Raw genomic sequence first — 18,362 nt, 5'->3', positions numbered from 1 at the left:
ATTACTGTTTGTTTCACATTTTAGAATGGCCTTTCTTAATGGGGGCCTTGTAGGCCACAGCATATTTTGTGGGGGGGGGGGGGGGCGGTGGTGGCCAAGGATTTGAATCATTTTTTAAAAATCTTGTTGGTAGGAGAGAAGTACAGAAGAAACCAACTAAACTTGACTGCTTCTCAGGGAATGGGGGCCCATAAACTTTGGGCAGAGTCTTAAGGGGGCCATGGCCAAAAAAAGAAGTTGAGAATGGCTGTTCTAGAAGATAAAGGTACCAAGTGAATATTTTGACCTCATCTCAGCTTCACAAGCTGAGACATAAACTAAAATGTGTGTTTTTTTTGGTCAAAGAAAATCAAACTGGTTACTGTTTGTGCTAAATGCTTGCACTTTTGTGACTGTATATTGCAGACTTCAGTGACTGCCTCCCCAAAGTCTGCCCTTCTCAACTTGTTTTCCCATGTCTTTGTACTGTACTTTCAGAAAAATTGGCTGCTGTTTACTGGATTCCTTCAACTGCTGCCTACAGTCCTCTAGAATTTCTTGTTTTTATTCCTTGCTAGTTTCATGATCTATTCTACCTCTTTTTAAAAACTCGTGTTTTGTTGCTCTTCTACTCCTCCATTCATATTCACAATGTTAACTTGTTTTCATTTGGAATTAAATTTCTTCTCTTTCACAGCCAGGGTGATCAACTTGTCCAACACAAAGGTTGACCTCGTAGACAGCTGTTTGGAAGAAACGGGTGGTCTCGGTGTGAACATTGTGGTGGATTGTGGAGGTTTGTTCGACAGCTCAAATTTAACATGTTTTATGATTTTAATGCTTAGAATGAATGTGATACGTTATGCTCTATTTTAAAAAAAAAACATGATTGGCTTCAGTTCTCTCCTTTTAACACAAAGTTACTGGCCCATGACTGGAGTGGATTTTTTGTTGATGCAAAATGCCTTTGGCACCTCATTTAATGTGTTTGTATATGAACCCTAATGTTCAAGATTATTACCATCTGATTGTACAAGTACAACCCGAGGAAACAGCGTTCTCCGGTGAAGTGTTGGCAAACTTGCTTTAAAGAGAATCCATTCTCACTGAGTCCTTATCACTACCCTCTCCTTCATTCTATTTCTTTGGAGTTCGCTTTGCATCAGCCAAAATCTTTGAGTTTCCCACCTGTGTGAACGCAAATACCAGTAGTTTCAGCAGAAGTTACAAATGGAATTGGATGTTTCATGGTCTTTGTGGCTCAGCAGCCAAGACTTTTGTGTCTTTGAGGCAACTGAAATGACTCTTCAAAATCACTTGGTAATTCTGAAGATTTAGCCACATTTTTAGTAATGTTTTAATTAATTCCTGCTAAGTAAATGTTGTAACTATCAGTTTATTACACGGTCGTTGAAACTGCGCAAATGGAAGTAGGGTAAGTAGACAAATCATGGGAGGGATTTTCAAGTTAAACTTGTTTGCCTTGAGGTGGGTGTTCCTGTTCTGCTTGGCTTTCAATCCGTGTTATGTATGCACTTGCCTAGATGGTCCTTCACAACAGATTTTTCTTCCCAATTTCCCATGTCCTGAAAAACTTTTAAAATGAAAGGGTTGCTAAAATGAATAAACACAGCTTCGGTTTAAAAGTCGAACTCGTTTCCTGTGAATTGATTGCGTAAATGTTGCTGTTTTTAAAGTTGTAAGTGGGAAGGTGTGGTTTGTATTTTAGACAACTACCCTTTTCCGCTGCTGACGTGGCTCCATCTTACTCAATTGGGTTAAAATTCAGTGTCACATTGCATAAGAATCTCTGCCTTCCAATTAGTTGATGTGTGAGAGTGAGATAGATCAACGATGTCCACAAAAAAGGTGAAAACATGAACTGCGTGAGATCTTGGTTTATTCTAGTTCCAGAGTGACACTGATGGTTTAGTTGCATCCCCTTTTCACCAAATACCAGTCCAGAAAACTTTTCTCTTGAGGGTTTTAAAAAAAAGGCATATTTTGAATTAATTCAAACAAAAGCGGGAATACATTTTGATTGTTCTGACTGAGGTACAGACTATTGTGATGGTTTTGGAGTTGAAAATGGAGTAAAATTGAATTCTAACTGCGCAGTTTTGTCATACATCACCATAGCTACAAAGCAGAAAAATCTAATGTACTTGTATCATCTTTCCCATGTATTAATGGAGACATTTATCACAAAATTGCCTTGATGTTTACAAAACTGATCTTACTTGTCTCATGTTGTGAGCTCCCACAAAATAAATCATGGGCACTTTGATATTTTGTGTTTATAGTTCAGCTCTACAGCAAGGAAGATGAGGCAGCTGCCAAACAACATCTCCCACATAAACATGATATCCTCAGTCTTCTAGCTGTTGCAGGACACTGGGTTACAGCAGAAGAGAATCTACAGGTAATGGAGAAAGCTTTCACTGAAAGCTCTTCTGTACTTTGTTAATGTAGCAGTGCTCCTTGGGCTATTGAAGGTGAAACCTCACAGGAAATCAGATTGCGTGTAATTCCTGAGAGTTTCTTTTACTTTTAGCTGATTGCAACTCTTTGTTTGCCTTCCAGCAGGCAAAATGGAATCTTGTGTACATTATATTAGAACCTGACAATAAAAAAAAAGAAACTTGTAAGTGGGAAAGCTATTACATTGGAGAAGAGCTGTAAAACTGTGGCAAGCTTGAATTAAAATTTAAAAACTGGGAGGGTCCACTATATTTATTCCATTATCATTTAATCAAATAAATAGTTGGTAAATCTTGAGGGTCAAAAATATGATCATAAATCATGATAAACAAGTAAGGGGCTTGTGTTCCAAACGCAACCTGCTGCAGGATCTCAGTGAGTCGAGCGTCCCAAGTGGGAGAAAAAGAGTGGATGTTTTGAGCCAAAACCCTTTATCAAGTCATGATAAAGGGTTTGGCTCTAAACCATTTTTTTTTCTCACTTGTGCTACTTAACCTGCTGAGTTCCTCAAGCAGGTAATGTTTAACTTCAGATTCCAGTGTCTGCAGCCTCCTATGTGTCAATAAGTTCATGTTTGCTTTTGTGATTTCCAAGTAAAGGACTGAGCTTTACTATGCAGGCATGTCCGACGAAACAGAAACACTGCCTTAATTTCACATTCATTTCCATTGTTGTTCTTAATATTCTTTCTTTTCTTTTTCTTTCTTTTCTTTTTCTTCTTGTTTACCTGTTAAATGCATGATTTTAATGTTTCACTTCCATTCAAGTTAGCACAAGTAATATCTTATAAATTTTAGTAAAAACTTCTGTTAATCTTGTGTTTAAGGCCTAATCCAGCCATTTTCAACACTTTTTTGTTGCCTATGGCCCTCTTAGGACACTGTTTACAGCCCCCCCCCCCCCCCTTACTGTGAAGCAGTCAAGTTTTGGTTTCTTCTGTACTTCTCTCATACCAAACTACATAAAAAGCATGAGAAGTATTCATTGTGTGTGTGTGGGGGGGGGGGGGAGAAGGAAAACTAGAAATTGATTTAAATGTGCTGTGGTCCGTGGTTTGGGTGGGATAGGGAAAATGCCTGACCTAATCTATTATAATGCTTCATGTACTCAGTGCTCTAGTGGAGGTGTTCTGCTTTTTATTTATTCACTGTGGAGGAGTGTTTATGGTCTGCTGTTCTTAAATTTTTTTTTCAAAAAGCATTTCAATCAGCACAGATCTTTTTCGGAAATGATTGTGAAATCAATAAAAATGCGAAGAAAGGAACCATTTGCCAACAGAGTTAGATCAAGAAGGTTGGAAGAGAGGTTACCGTGGCAATAAACATCAATATAGATGATGGCCCATTTCTAGTCGATGCACTTTGATTAAAATCCAGCATTTACATAAAATTGGACAAGTAGTAGTAGAAATGTGCAGCAAATGAGCCGGGGTGGGAGGGAATGTAAATAGTTGTGCACCTGAAGGCATGGACCGTACAAATTTGGCCTAACCTCTTGTGCTTTGAGTTCTCTGTATGATGTGCTAAGATTTCGGTATGAAGTGATGTTCTTACATGTTGCTATTAGCCTGAAGGCCAAATATTATCAGTGCAATATATGCTTCACCATTTTAGATTTTTTTTTTAAAAAATGACTGGCTTGACTTGAATTGTCTGCCAGAGCACCTATCCTAATCCTGTGGACCAGACATCATTTTCCTACCACCTCATGGGTCCTCTACCGGCATCACCTACGGCTCCTAGAACGCTTCCATCAGCGCTGTCTCCGCTCCATCCTCAACATCCATTGGAGTGACTTCATCTCCAACATCGAAGTACTCGAGCTGGCAGAGTCCACAAGCATTGAGTCCACGCTGCTGAAGACCCAACTGCACTGGGTGGGTCACGTCTCCAGAATGGAGGACCATCGCCTTCCCAAGATCGTGTTATATGGCGAGCTCTCCACTGGCCACCGAGACAGAGGTGCACCAAAGAAGAGGTACAAGGACTGCTTAAAGAAATCTCTTGGTGCCTGCCACATTGACCACCGCCAGTGGGCTGATCTCGCCTCCAACCGTGCATCTTGGTGCCTCACAGTTCGGCGGGCTGCAACCTCCTTTGAAGAAGACTGCAGAGCCCACCTCACTGACAAAAGACAAAGGAGAAAAAACCCAACACCCAACCCCAACCAACCAATTTTCCCTTGCAACCGTGTCTGCCTGTCCCGCATCGGACTTGTCAGCCACAAACGAACCTGCAGCAGATGTGGACATTACCCCTCCATAAATCTTCGTCCGTGAAGCCAAGCCAAAGAAAAGAAAGAAAGATTAGCTATGGTGGTATTATTTGGCAGAAAAGTCTTAAAGACTTTGTACGTCTCCTATTTTTCTCTATTGTTATGTTTCTTCACCCAACACATTGAGTCATCGGGATTGATCTGAACATTGTAATCAGTTTAAGTCTCCTTTTGATCATTTAAGGGAATAATAAAACACAATTGAAACCATGACATTGCAAACTAAGGCTTGCACCAATTATTTATTGTTTAAAATCTTATATTTACAGAAGTGTAATTCGTATCAATTTTGCACCTGTAATGCAAAATACGGCTGCAAAACAACAAATTGTGTTCACGACCGTATACCTGATTCTGACCTTCATCATGCCTGTTTCGCACACGCACACACACATTTCATTTGATTTGATTTTTTTTTAAATATGAATTTTGACATCAATCTTTTTTTTTTTAAAAATACCATAAATCTGCAAAATGGTTTACTAATGCTAGTTGCAAATGTGCAAAACTTGAAGTATTTTTGAAGAGTATTCACGTTGCCATGAAAAGAATGGAGTATTCACAGAGTGCCCTGATCACTTTCCTTTATAATATGTAGGCACACAATTGCAAAGGAAGTGGGCGCAAGCAAATGTACTTAAGGAAGCGTGATCAACTTTCTCTTTAATTTGGGATGCTGAAATATGAATAGCATCCCGACAGCAATCTGATCAGTTAACTTGACAGAGATCAGAAAATTAAACCTGTGATGATACAAGTCAGCGTAACTCAAATATTCACTGTTTGAACAAGAAAAACTATTAGGGCTCCCAGGAAAAGAAAAATGTAGCTTTTCTTGACAGCACAGTTGGCAGAGCGACACGCTTGGCGTAACATCTTTACAGGGACCGGCCATGGGTTTGAATCCCGGACTGTTTGTACGTTTTCCCCATGTCTGCATGGGTTTTCTCTGGTTTCCTCCCATCCTTCTAAAGCATACCAGGGTGTAGGTTAATGGGGTGTAAAATGAGCAGCACAGACTTGTAGGGCCAAATTGTCCTGTTGCCGTGATGTATGTCTACATTTTTAAACAAAAATATCAAAAAGCGACAGCCTCTGCTCTAGTAAGCCAGTTTCAATACAGACTTTGGGTACTATGTGACTGCCTGGTTTTCGTCTAGGTGTTCTGGTTCCCACCTGAATTCCAAAGAGCCATATGTTGGTAGGTTAATTGGTCACATTATATTTTCCCTGGTGTTTGGGTGAGTTGTGGAAATTTGTGGGGGGGGAGGGGGTTGATGGCTGAGTAAGGATTGGTGTACATGATGAGGGCCAAAGGGCCTCTTTGTAAGCTGTGTGACTATATGAGTTCCATAATTGGTAAAATTATTATTGTAAACTATAACTTGGTATCTCTCTGAAGGCTTTTTTTTTAAACTTTCACAGCTAGATCCTCCAGATAGTCGGCTTCTATTTTGTAAAGGAGCAAGTATCTCGTTTCTAAATGAGGAAGTTTGGCAACTGTCAAATATGAAAAAAGGGAAGTATTTGCGTATCTTTTCCTAAAATCCAGAGTAAATAGTACATAGCAATCTGATGGATTGATAATAAGGCTGAGAACTGTACAGTATTTTTGCCCATTTAATTGGAACTATTAGCTTTGGCCTATCGATGTTCCTAGAGCAGTAATCGTGCCACTTTACTCAGAGTTAACAAATATTGTTCTATTTCCTTTAGTGTAAGTTGAATTTCTTGTTAGAGTTATCCATTTGAGCCCATACATCATGCTTTGGATTTTATTTGTTTTTAATGAATGTTATTTTTTCATGCTCTACCTTGGCGATAACTTCATTCCATATCACCCTGTCACTCTCTGCATTCTTGTACGGTTTCGGAAATGTTGGACTCCGTGTCTTGCATAAGGCAGAAAAACTTATCCTTGCTTCTGCATTGTGAGTCATCCAGTGGACTCCAGATTTGGCAGTCAGTCCCACCCATTTCTTTGACTTGAGAACAGGTTTCCCTGGAGTCCTTTTAATCCCATTCTTGAATGCCTTGCACTTCAAGTTGATGTTTTGCAGTACATTTAACAGCTTAGTAAAATTTGTCATCCTATTAGAAATTTTACTCCTATTTTATCAAGGCCTTTACCATAGCAATGGTAAATCTAACTACCTTTAAAAATGCTTCTCCATATGCTCATTCACAAAATCATATCCATATTGTTCTGAATTCCTTGTTGGGCTTGTTCTACACTGTTACAAATCCTCTGTACTTTTTTTTTAAAAAAAACAAGGAAGAAATTGCAGAGATTTTTATGACAATTTTTCAAATCTTTCCTGGGTGTGAATTGTGCCATAAGTTTGGAAAACTGATAATTTGGGATCTTTAAAAAGAAAGGGGTAAATTGAGAAACTACAAGACTGTTAGTTGAATATCATTGGACAAATTTCTGCAATCCATTTTGAGAGACAATATAGCATCCGCATAGGCTCAGGATCAGCATGGATTTGTTAAGGGAATGTTGCACTGGACTAACTTATTTGAATTTTTGGGAAGATGAAGGCAGCTTTCTTTTCAATGTAGTTTTCATGAATTTTAGCCAGGACTTTGATTAGGTCCCACAGACAAGACAGGCTGGTCAAAAAAAGTAAAATCCTTGAGAATTCAAAGAAAAATGTAAGTTGAGTTCAAAGTTGCCTCAGTGGCAGGAGACAAAGATGGCTTTGTGCTTGGAAGACTTTTACTTTTAGGGATCCAAAGGGATCATTGTGCACTCCCTTGTAATAACGTTAACTTAAACACGATGGCACAATGAGCTTGCAGATGGTAGTACAAGGAGAAAATCTCTTGGGATGAAAATGCAGATAGTTTGATCAATAACAAAAGACAATACAGAAAAATAATGAGTTTAATTATTTGGCAAAATTCTTCAATGGAAGGGTGGTAGGAATAGAGAAACTGATTGCAGGACAGGTGGCATATTGGATGCTTTCCTTTGTTAGTTAGACAGTTATGATAGAACAACTTGCAGTGTTAGAATATAATTTGAGCACTGAGTACATCTCAGGTCACCATATTATTGGGAAATGTGATTAAACTGGAGAGGATACAGTTTTTCAATAATGTTGCAAGCGTTTTTTCTGTGAGGAGGTTTGACAGGCCAAAGTTGTTTGGAATGGAAGAGACTGATGTGAGATTTAATGGAGATGTACAAGATGAGGCATAGAGGAGTTGATAGGAAGAATCTTCTCTGAAGAAAACTAGTGTCTGAAATCTAAACAAACTACAATGGAATGACATTTGTTTAAAACAAATCGTATCAATTTTTAAAGACACACAACAGAAGTGGCCCAGTCATAGCCAACATCAGAAATAAAAGATGATCTCTTTGAGATGGCACATTGGCGTAGTGGTTAGTAGCGCCAGTGATCAGGACAGGAATTCAAATCCCATGCTGTCTGTAAGGAGTTTGAATATTCTTGTCTGTGTGGGTTTTCCTCCGGGGGCTCTAATTTTCTCCCACTTTTCAAAACATACTGACGTTGTAGGTTTTTTTGGGTGTAAATTGGCCAGCATGGACTCATGGGCCAAAAGGGCCTGTTACCCTGCTGTATGTCCAAATTTTTTAAAATTAAATCAAAAGAAAAGGCTTGTAACGTTCCCAAAAAGAGCAGAATACCTAAGGATTGGGAACACTTCAGGATAGGAATAAGACAAACACAATGGTAAAGAAAGGGGAAGGTAGAATACAAGAGCAACCCAGCAAAAAATCAAAAGCAGACTGCAAAAGTTTCTACAGATAATGAAAAGAATAGCAATGGTTCATACAAGTTCCTTACAAATTGAAATTGGATAAGTTGTATTTGGGAACAAGCAAAAGACAGAGAATTTTAACTATTTAATAACTGCCTTTGCAGAAAACCTTGGAAGTTATAGAGAACAAAAGGTCCAGAGTGAGTCGAGAGCTAAAAGTACACATTAGTGAAAAATTAATATTGGAGAAATTGACAGGACTAAAAACCATAAAGCCTGCGTCCCAAAACTTTGAAGATAGTGGATACACTGATTGCCATATTACAAAGTTCCATATCTACCTGAACCGGTCTTGTAGATTGTAAGATAACAAATGTCATCATAATTCTATTTCTTACTTTATTTTACCTGCAAAATTACAAGAAATGGAACCAGTCAACCTTGCAAAAAGTCCTCTTCTCAAACACCTGGGTACTGGTGTCCCACCAACTAGTAAAGTCATGGCCTGACACTACCATACTAACAGAATCATATATATGGAGAAACATGGACTTCTCCATCACAATTCCTGGATGTGTCTTATTCCTGGTAAAGGTCTTCCAAGAGAGTTGGCACCGTGGTCTATAGTTGGGAGGGGGGGACGGGGGAGGGGGGGACGGGGGGGGGGGGGGGACTCCAACGATCCTCACTCTTCTGGTTCTGTGGATTGACTTTCAATCCATTTCTCTACAGCAACTGTACCACACTGATGCAGCCGGCCAAGATGGAGCTCCTGTAGAAGATTGACATACAACTGTCTAAATGTCTTTTTAAAAAATGGCAATAATATCCACCTCTGTCCCCATCTCTGGAAGCTTATTCCATACACCTACAACCCTCTGTGTGGAAAAAGAACCCTTCAGGTCCCTTTTAAAGTTATGCCTTCCAGTTTTAGATTCCACTGCCCTGGGAAAAAGATTTATTTATTCCCCTCACTGATTTCATAATTCTTCTATAATGACCCCCCTCCCCCCTTCATCTTCCTATACTGCAGCTTTTCCTTGTAGTTCAACACCAGCCGTCAACATAAAATCCTCATGAAATTTTTTGCACCCTTTCGAGCATAGTGATTTATTTTCTATCATTGTGTGACCAGAAATGTGCTCCCGCAGTGCTGAGCTACCCACAAGTGTTTTGGTCCTTGCTCTGGCACCACTTCTACGGGAAATCGTACTCCCAGCAGTATTCAGGACTGGGGTGCAATTTAATAAAACTTCCAAAATCACTGAAGCACGTAGCTGTGCCACCCTTGAGTGATTCCCAGTTTGACAATGCCAGTGTAATATGTAGCAGGCAAATAGTTTAAAATGGGTGAATGAGTCGCCTGGGTCACCGATTCCATGGTGTGATTTGATTCTGTCAAATTCAATACTGCAATTTCTACACAACCTTTTGTAGAGTAGATTACTTCAATGGTTTCCAGAAACTACTGAAACTTCAAATATAACTCCTCGTGGAAGTTTTTAATCAGTTAGTAATTTTTTTTTAAATGGAAGCTTTTAATAAATTTAAGTTGATTATAGAGACCTAGATTATTGTTTCACTATTCCGAAATAGTTTGGGTGTTTCAGAATATTTTGTTTGCAGCTTAATCTAACAATAAGATTGGTCAAATCTGCATTTTGTCTGTTCCAATTGTATCTGCATTAGCTTGGTTGCAGATTATGTCATAATCCTTGTTTTAGTAAAACAAGACCTTCATTTGATCTACATGTCCTTGTTAAACAGATGAACTCTGTTTGCTGGATCTGCCTCAACTTTTACCTACTTGTCCACAAATTATCTTCATGAGGGTGATGACTCGCTTGCTGGGGTATTTTTTTTAAATACCCATGTCTTGTTTGGCAAGTTTGGATTGTAAAGAGTTGGCTCTTCAGTTTCATAAAGCGTCCAATTCAAGCTCGAGCCTGTGTGCAACATTCTTCCAGTTAGTAATTAAATGTCAATCAATAAGCATAAAGCTTGGCCTATATTTGACTGTTTGGAAGCCTAAAATCCCAGCAACTGATTTTTTTTTTTAATTTTGCTTTCTGCATTTTTCATTACAACTTGCATTATAGTTACATCTCTGATTTATCCGAATTCAGAATCTCCAAAATCCTCGTTTATCCATAAAATTTTGGATATTTGAGAATATCTGAAACAAATCAGAAATCCTCATTTAGCAAAAAAATTTTTAAGCCAAACTGACCTCACAGGTTGAAAAGAAAAATTCACCCGACGTGAAATTAGAATGATAGTCCTCATTTTAGGTAACTCCCTCCCTTCTCCCTTTCCATTTCTTCTTTACCTTCCCTTATTGACTTTTCTCTCCCTCTCAAACTGTGTGCCACTGCCTCCCGGCCGCAAGCAGTCGGAAGAATCCCTTGTCCCTGCGTGATCAAGGAGAGTGGTTTCCCAGAAGCAGCAGGGATGTCGGGTTCCCAGCAGCAGTGGGGCCTTGGTGGGGAGGTGTTGGTGATCGGTGGTGGCTCGCTTTTGTTTTTGGCTGAGAATTAAACACTTTTAATGCTTAAAACACCTTCCCTTGTTATTTGCTGTTGTTTAAACATTGATACAACTGTTGCTACTGGGCTTTTTTTTTAATCCATTTCGGGAAATCGGAGTTGTACTGTACTTTGTCACATTTCCATTTAAAATGCTGATATTTTTACTTTTTTATTAAATAAGGATTTGGTCCAGACCATGGTAATTAGATCAATACAGGGAATTATTCTTGAACCCTGAAACAGCCAAAACTGTCCAGTTAATTTTAAAAGTACAATCATTTGGATGCAAAAAATTTTGTGTACTTTTCTGTCTGCATTGTTTTGTGTGTTTGTACACGTGCGGTTTTATATTGTGTTCTATACAGCTTATGAACCCTGAACACCGTTGCCTAGATATTTTGAAGGATGTGATGGAGAAACTGTCCAGAGGAACATTCCGGTAAACATTTTGATATTTATTCTAACAATTCCTGCTGCCACTTGAAGAGGCAATTGTGTAATGGATCAATAACGAAATGTTCAGTGCTGGAATTAAGACCTCACTGCCGTAAAATATATGTACAGCTGATTGCAATGCACAATCTCTTGAGATACTGACTTCCAGAAAAAAAGATTTCAAGATGTGTCTTGTGTGTGATTGTACTTAAAATGCATGTTGAATGGAGAGATAATGAGACCCACAGTTAATTATCTTGATGCTTCAGGAAAGGCTGCTTGCCTTGCATGTACAGAAAGGTGGAGACTTTGCACAGTGTCTAGACATTTCCAACTGCTTGTCTCGTTTCAGGCCTCAGTTGGATGAACCCATTCCAATCTATGAAGCCACCGTTGCCATGGAGATGGTTCAGAAGAACCAAGTCAGAAAAAAGCAAGTCGTTCAGCTTTGAAACGCTGGTCATGATGACTAATTCCTGAGAGCAGCTAAAAGACTGGTGTTGACTTCTGATGTATCTGTGTTCTGAAGCAAATGCCTTAATTCCACCTCAGTAATTTTCCTCCCATTATACTGTAATGAGAAATCGGTTCCTTCGCATACCTGACCTTGCGACAAATTTTGAAAGCTTCTAGAATCCAATATCTGATTTTTTTTTTAACCAGTTTGCTGCATATCTCCAAATTATCAGGCATGATTGATGTATATTCCAAGGTGCAACAGTTTCCAAGCTTTTTATTAGGTACAAATAATTGACATCTCAATTCCGAAGGATATAGATAAATGGCTTCTTCGTGGCTTCCCTTTGACAGAAAATAATTAGTGATCTTAGATAAAAGGTTTGCAATAAAGCAGATAATTATACAAACCTCTGGATGAATTCAAATCAACGGCCCAGTTAGTCCAATGCTATTAGAGCCACAGCAACCCAGATTCCAATCTGGCGCTGTCTAGAAGGAGTTTGTACGTTCTCCCCATGTCTGCGTGGGTTTCCTCTGGATGCTCCGGATTCCTCCCACCCTTCAAACATACCGGGTGGAAGGTTAATTGGACAGCACAGGCTTGTGGGCCGCAAGAGTCTGTTACCGTGCGTCATGTCTAATTTAAATTTAATTTAACTGTTCTGAATTTGCTCTCAAATCCTGATTGTTGAGGTAGGAATCTGCAGGACTTTCTAATTTATACCTCAAGTGAGTGTAGACACAAAAAAATGATGGCTATCAATTATTTAAGTCATCCCGTGCAAATTTTTCTTCCATTAAGTGGGTTTTAGGTGCGTGCATAAGTACTCCTCTTTGCAGCTCCCAAACCCCACTAAAATGCACATTTCCTTTTTGAGAGTGTACAGTTTGATTGCTTATAGTTTCCATAAGCTTTTGAGCATGTTCACATTAACCTGGGTCCCTGTGATACCACTCAAATCATTCTCTTCTGAGCTAAAGCAATTCACTCAGCACAACTGTCTTTTGCTACATACAGAGGAAAAAAAAAATTAAATGTGAGTTTTGAAAAGTCTGCTTGCTTGAGTTTATTCTTTGTGTCAGTAAAATCTTATGCATTGGCTTCTGCATCAAATAAAATACTTGAACCCAGTTTCAGTTTATGAACAGTTTCTTGGCACAGTTGATACTAAGCTGAAACACAATGGAAGATTTGCACATATTTACTCAAACACCTCTGAGCACTTAGTTAAGGCATAAACATTTTTTTTAAAAAGGCTACACAAATGCAGAACCTCCGAAGTTTTTTTCTTACCTTCTCTCTGAGCATATAATAATAAAAAGGCACAAGACCGGGCTTTTCTCCCCACGATGACGGTGCTCACCATCATGCCAATTTACACATCACATCTATCTGCACATTGTCCTTATTCCCTCTATTTCCTTGCATAGTCAGATGTCTGTCTAACTGCCTTGTAAATGTAGCTATCATATCTGGTTAAGCCACCTCTGGTGGAACTGTATTCTAAATACCTACCACTCTATGTAAATATAAAAACACAATGCCTTGCAAATCTCCCTTAGACTTTATTTCTCTCACTTCAAGCATTTAATATTTCCACCCCGTGATAAAGATTATCTACCCTTTTCAAACTCTCATTTTTTTGCATGCTTCCAGTCAGACCAACCCTTGCCCTCTGATGCTCCAGAGCAAACTCTCAAGCTATCCAACTTGTAACTTGTACATTTTATTCCAGGCAACACCCTGAACATTCGGTTGCACCCTCTCTATAGCTTCCACATCCTTCCTGTCATGTAGTGACTAGAACTGTACACATTATGCTAATTGAGCCCTATCCAAAGTATTATACAGCTGCAACATGACTCACTAAATTTTATATGTATCTTTTGACCATAACACATAGGAGCAGAAATAAGCTATTCAGCCCATTGACTCAGCCCCACTGCCCAACCTCCCTATAATTTTTAATGCCCTGGTTAATCAAGAACCTATCCATTGCTGTCTTAAATATACCCAATGGCCTATCCTCCACAACTGCCTGTGGCAGCAGATTTGACAGATTTACCAACCTCTGGTTGAAGAAATTCCTCTGCATCTCTGTTCCAAGCAGACACCCTTCAAGTTGTTCTCTCCTGCCATGGAAAACAAACTTTCCACATTGATCAACATTCAAAATGTTTCAATGAGATCTTTCAACCCCTCTTTTCCCCCTTCTCCTAAATTCCAATGAATAAAGGGCAAGAGGTGACAAATGCTCCTCATAGGATAACCCTTTCATTACCAGAATCATCCTAGTGAACCTCCTTTGAACCCTCTCCAATGTCAGCATTTATCTTCTTAAATGAGGAGCCCAAAACTGCTCACATTACTCTGTGTAAAGTCTCACCAGTGCCTTAACATCACATCATATTCCTCTTGGAATGAATGCCAGCATTGCTTACCTTCAGGCTATCTTGCATGATGATTCCCTGGTCCCTTTGCGACTGGATATTTTCAATTTTATCCTATTTTTTCTGCTAAATGTATGATCGTCCACTTTCAGACATTGTATATCATGTGCAACTTCTCTGCCCGTTCTCCTAATCTGTCTGCACTTCTGCACCCTCTTCTATCTGCTTGTGTTGCCACTTCCATGAAGCAATGGAATTGTACCCCAATCCCTCCATGCATCAATGCCGTTAGGGATCTTGCCATTTATTGAATATGTTCTTGATTTTCATGTTGCCTGTAAACTTTTTCCGCCTACAATTTCTTCCAAATTATTTCACAAATAACAAAGGTCCCACAGGTTACAAATCTCCAGTATGAGAAACTCCCCACCATCACAACTATATACTTTTATAAATAGTTGATACCATGTAATAGTTGACCCCACTTTTTTTTGGCCCCAAAATCGCATTTTTCAAATGACCCATGTAAAAGTCCCCCCCCCCCCCCCCGCCTCAAATGTTTGGCTCTGCCTGCCCATCTGAGCTCGGTGCCCCAACTGTTTGCCCATCCAAGCTCCTGACATCTTGAACACGGACTTGTCACCCGGTCCTAGCCATCCAAACTCCTGCCACTTTGAATGATGCAAATATTTACCACAGTCAAAAGTATAACCCGTGTAAAAGTCAGCCCTCCCAAATTTGACCTGAAAAATTAATCTAAAAATTCAACTATTACACAAGTATATGCGGTATCTCCTGTTTTCCACAGCAAAGCCAATTTTGAAACTGATCTACCAAGCTTCTGTGAACCCCAAGTGCATGAATCTTCTGGATCAGCTTTCATTGAAGAACTTTAACCATATAACCATTTACGGAGCAGAAACAGGCCAGTTTGACCTTTCGAGTCCACACCGGTTCACTAGAATGCAAAGTTTTCGTGACTTGATCTACCAGAGCAATCAAACCAGAGCCCAACTCACACACGTCTGAGAAGGTGAGACAAGGACATGGGCTAAGGGTGAAAAATTGTTGAAAGCTTTCCTAAAACTTCCATATACAGGTGGTCCTCAACTTCCAACCTACGCGAGTTATGTCTACCCACATCTATGACCAAATTTTTTTTTAAATCTTTATTAACACTACTGTGCAAGTTCATATTAAAAGTACTGTATACAGTGCTCACCTGACATGACCATACCCAAGTTACAACCATTTCCACTCCGTAAATGGTTATATGGTTATATTACGGTCATAAGTTGGGTACTACCTGTATACATCCACTGTCCTGCCCTCAATCATCATCTCAAAAAAAATTATCAAGTTAAGACAATGACATGCCTTGAAAAATCCCATGCTGACCATTCCTAACATCTCTGCTTTTCCAGTAAATCATATCCCTAAGAATTTTACTCCCAAGAATATTATCCACTAATTTCCCCCACTGATGGAAGGCTCACTGGCCAACAAATTGCCAAATCATCATTATAGCCCTTAAGCAAAGGAACAAATATGGCCTATCCTCCAGGCTTCTGGGACCTTGCCTGTGATTAAAGGGGATATTAAGATCTTTGTCAAGGCCCAACAATCTCTACTCTTGTTTCTTGTGTAAACCACAGCTGGGTTCTTCAAAATACTTTTTCTGTTTTGGACTACAATAAGGAGCTTGACTATTTATTCCTTTCTGGTAAAAGAAACGTTCAGAAACAAAAGCACCCATGGAATAATCTCCTAGCAGGTACTGACAAATGGGAGCAGAGTACAAGATTAAAAACCGCAATCCTGGTAAATGTAATGTTGCTTTTGAATAAACTGTATTCCCTTCCTCCCACTTAAATGTTAACAATTAAATTTATGGTTTGGAGGGGAGATATTTTCTAATAATTGACCTAACTGTTGTACATTTGCTTTGATGTCTGATTTTTTACAAATGCAATCACTCGGTTATTAACCTTTTACTGTTATGGTTTTGCATGTTCAATCTTGATTGTTTTCTATACAATGCAAGATAACATTTCAAATGACACAATTGCAACTACTAAGAGCTTGACTGTGCCAAATCTCTAAATAGCATTGTTGGAAGTGAACCAGTAATTTCTCTGTTGCTTAGCATTCTTTCGCAACTTAATATACCACCAATGGATAGTTTCTCAAAATAACACCCTGAAGATCTGAAAAGAGAAACTTAATTTATGGAAAAGTCCAATACTTAGCGTTATCAAAATTGTAGCTGAATCCTGAAGATTCTGGATGTGAAAGTTCAGGTAGCTGCAGAACTAAATTGGCTTGCAGTTTTATTTTGTGTGTGCAGAACAACATCAAAGAGTGATTAATTGCGAGTATGGAGTCGAGTCCATAGTGCAAACTTCCTGGCATCATGAAGTCTTGGATCATTGACATTCAGTGCTGAGGTGGAAATAGCTTTAGGTTCTGAGGGGTAAACCTCTCCAGTGACTTATCTTGGTCCAATCGCGTTGATGCAATGGTCAAGAAAGCACACCAGTACCTCTAGTTCTCAACAGGTACCTGGAACGCGTTGCCGAGGCCAGCGATGGAGGCACACTCGATAGCGGCATTTGGAAGGCTTCATTAGACACAAATGGGTAGGGAATGGAGGGATATAGATCACGTGCAGGCATAAGAGATTTAGTTTAACTTGACATTGTGTTGGCCACAGACACCTTAGACCAAAGGGCCTTTTCCTATAATAGCGCCTTTGGAAGACTACACAAAAGAGTCTGGAAAAACAACCAACTGAAAAACCTCACAAAGATAAGCGTATACAGAGCCATTGTCATACCCACACTCCTGTTCGGCTCCGAATCATGGGTCCTCTACCGGCATCACCTACGGCTCCTAGAACGCTTCCATCAGCATTGTCTCCGCTCCATCCTCAACATTTATTGGAGCGCTTTCATCCCTAATGTCGAAGTACTCGAGATGGCAGAGGTCGACAGCATCGAGTCCACGCTGCTGAAGATCCAGCTGCGCTGGGTGGGTCACGTCTCCAGAATGGAGGACCATCGCCTTCCCAAGATCGTGTTATAGGGCGAGCTCTCCACTGGCCACTGTGACAGAGGTGCACCAAAGAAAAGGTACAAGGACTGCCTAAAGAAATCTCTTGGTGCCTGCCACATTGACCACCGCCAGTGGGCTGATATCGCCTCAAACCGTGCATCTTGGCGCCTTACAGTTCGGCGGGCAGCAAGCTCCTTTGAAGAAGACCGCAGAGCCCACCTCACTGACAAAAGGCAAAGGAGGAAAAACCCAACACCCAACCCCAACCAACCATTTTTCCCCTGCAACCGCTGCAACCATGTCTGCCTGTCCCGCATCGGACTTGTCAGCCACAAACGAGCCTGCAGCTGGCGTAGACATTTACCCCCTCCATAAATCTTCGTCCGCGAAGCCAAGCCAAAGAAGATGGTTGAACACATTTTGAGGCTTTCCCTATGCAATAGGTTCTCTGTGGTTAGTAAGGGATTACTTGAGTGGAATAAAAATGGTTGCAAGTACATACACAACACAGTTAAGTCTATTCTTGTGCAATTTATCCATTTACTTTGCGGATGATCTATATTATTTTCTTGTACGTGGTTATTCTGTAGTTTCACATTACCATCACAAACTGATATGGTCAATAATATTCCTAACACCAGGTGGCTAATTGTGTGGATTAACTTCAGCCTCTATCATCTTTTCAGGCACTGAAAATTTTAAAAAGTTGATCACTAAAAGTCTAAAATAAAAGTAGTAAAAAATGCTGAAACTATTCAGCTGGTTGGGCAGCATCTGCGTGAAAAGAAACCGAGTTAATGTTTCAGGTCGAAAATGCTTTGTCAAAATTTGGAAGCAGACAAAAGCTTGCTCAACTGCAGGGTGGGTGGGAGAGGGGAGGCATATCTTTGAAAATCATTAATTCCATTTCTCTTCCCACAGATCTGACCTGACCTGACAAGTATTTCCAGCATTTTGAGTTTCTGTTTTAGAATTGCAGACCCTACCATGTCAAGGAGAAAACATTTTTCATTATCTCCTCTCTAA

General features: G+C 39.7%; 1 protein-coding gene across 8 annotated transcripts in view; it reads left to right on the top strand.

The window, feature by feature from the left end:
- The window catches only part of cryzl1 (crystallin, zeta (quinone reductase)-like 1), a 48,632-nt gene extending 35,610 nt beyond the window's left edge, over window positions 1-13,022 (top strand). For 7 of the 8 annotated variants that reach the window (XM_069888976.1, XM_069888977.1, XM_069888981.1 and 4 more), the window contains 5 exons: window positions 677-775; window positions 2,283-2,401; window positions 6,160-6,265; window positions 11,391-11,436; window positions 11,785-13,022. In XM_069888976.1, the coding sequence (XP_069745077.1) occupies window positions 677-775; window positions 2,283-2,401; window positions 6,160-6,265; window positions 11,391-11,436; window positions 11,785-11,884 (470 nt within the window). In that variant the 3' untranslated portion in view covers window positions 11,885-13,022. Of the gene's footprint in view, window positions 1-676; window positions 776-2,282; window positions 2,402-6,159; window positions 6,266-11,362; window positions 11,437-11,784 lie in introns of all 8 variants that reach the window. The other variant, XM_069888980.1, reaches the window with a different exon arrangement.
- The last annotated feature ends 5,340 nt before the right edge of the window (window positions 13,023-18,362 follow it).

The sequence above is a fragment of the Narcine bancroftii genome, chromosome 7 (genome assembly GCF_036971445.1).
Source record: "Narcine bancroftii isolate sNarBan1 chromosome 7, sNarBan1.hap1, whole genome shotgun sequence".
NCBI lineage: Eukaryota > Metazoa > Chordata > Chondrichthyes > Torpediniformes > Narcinidae > Narcine > Narcine bancroftii.
Note: the sequence above shows the minus strand (reverse complement) of the source record. Positions and strands in the feature narration are given on the sequence as shown.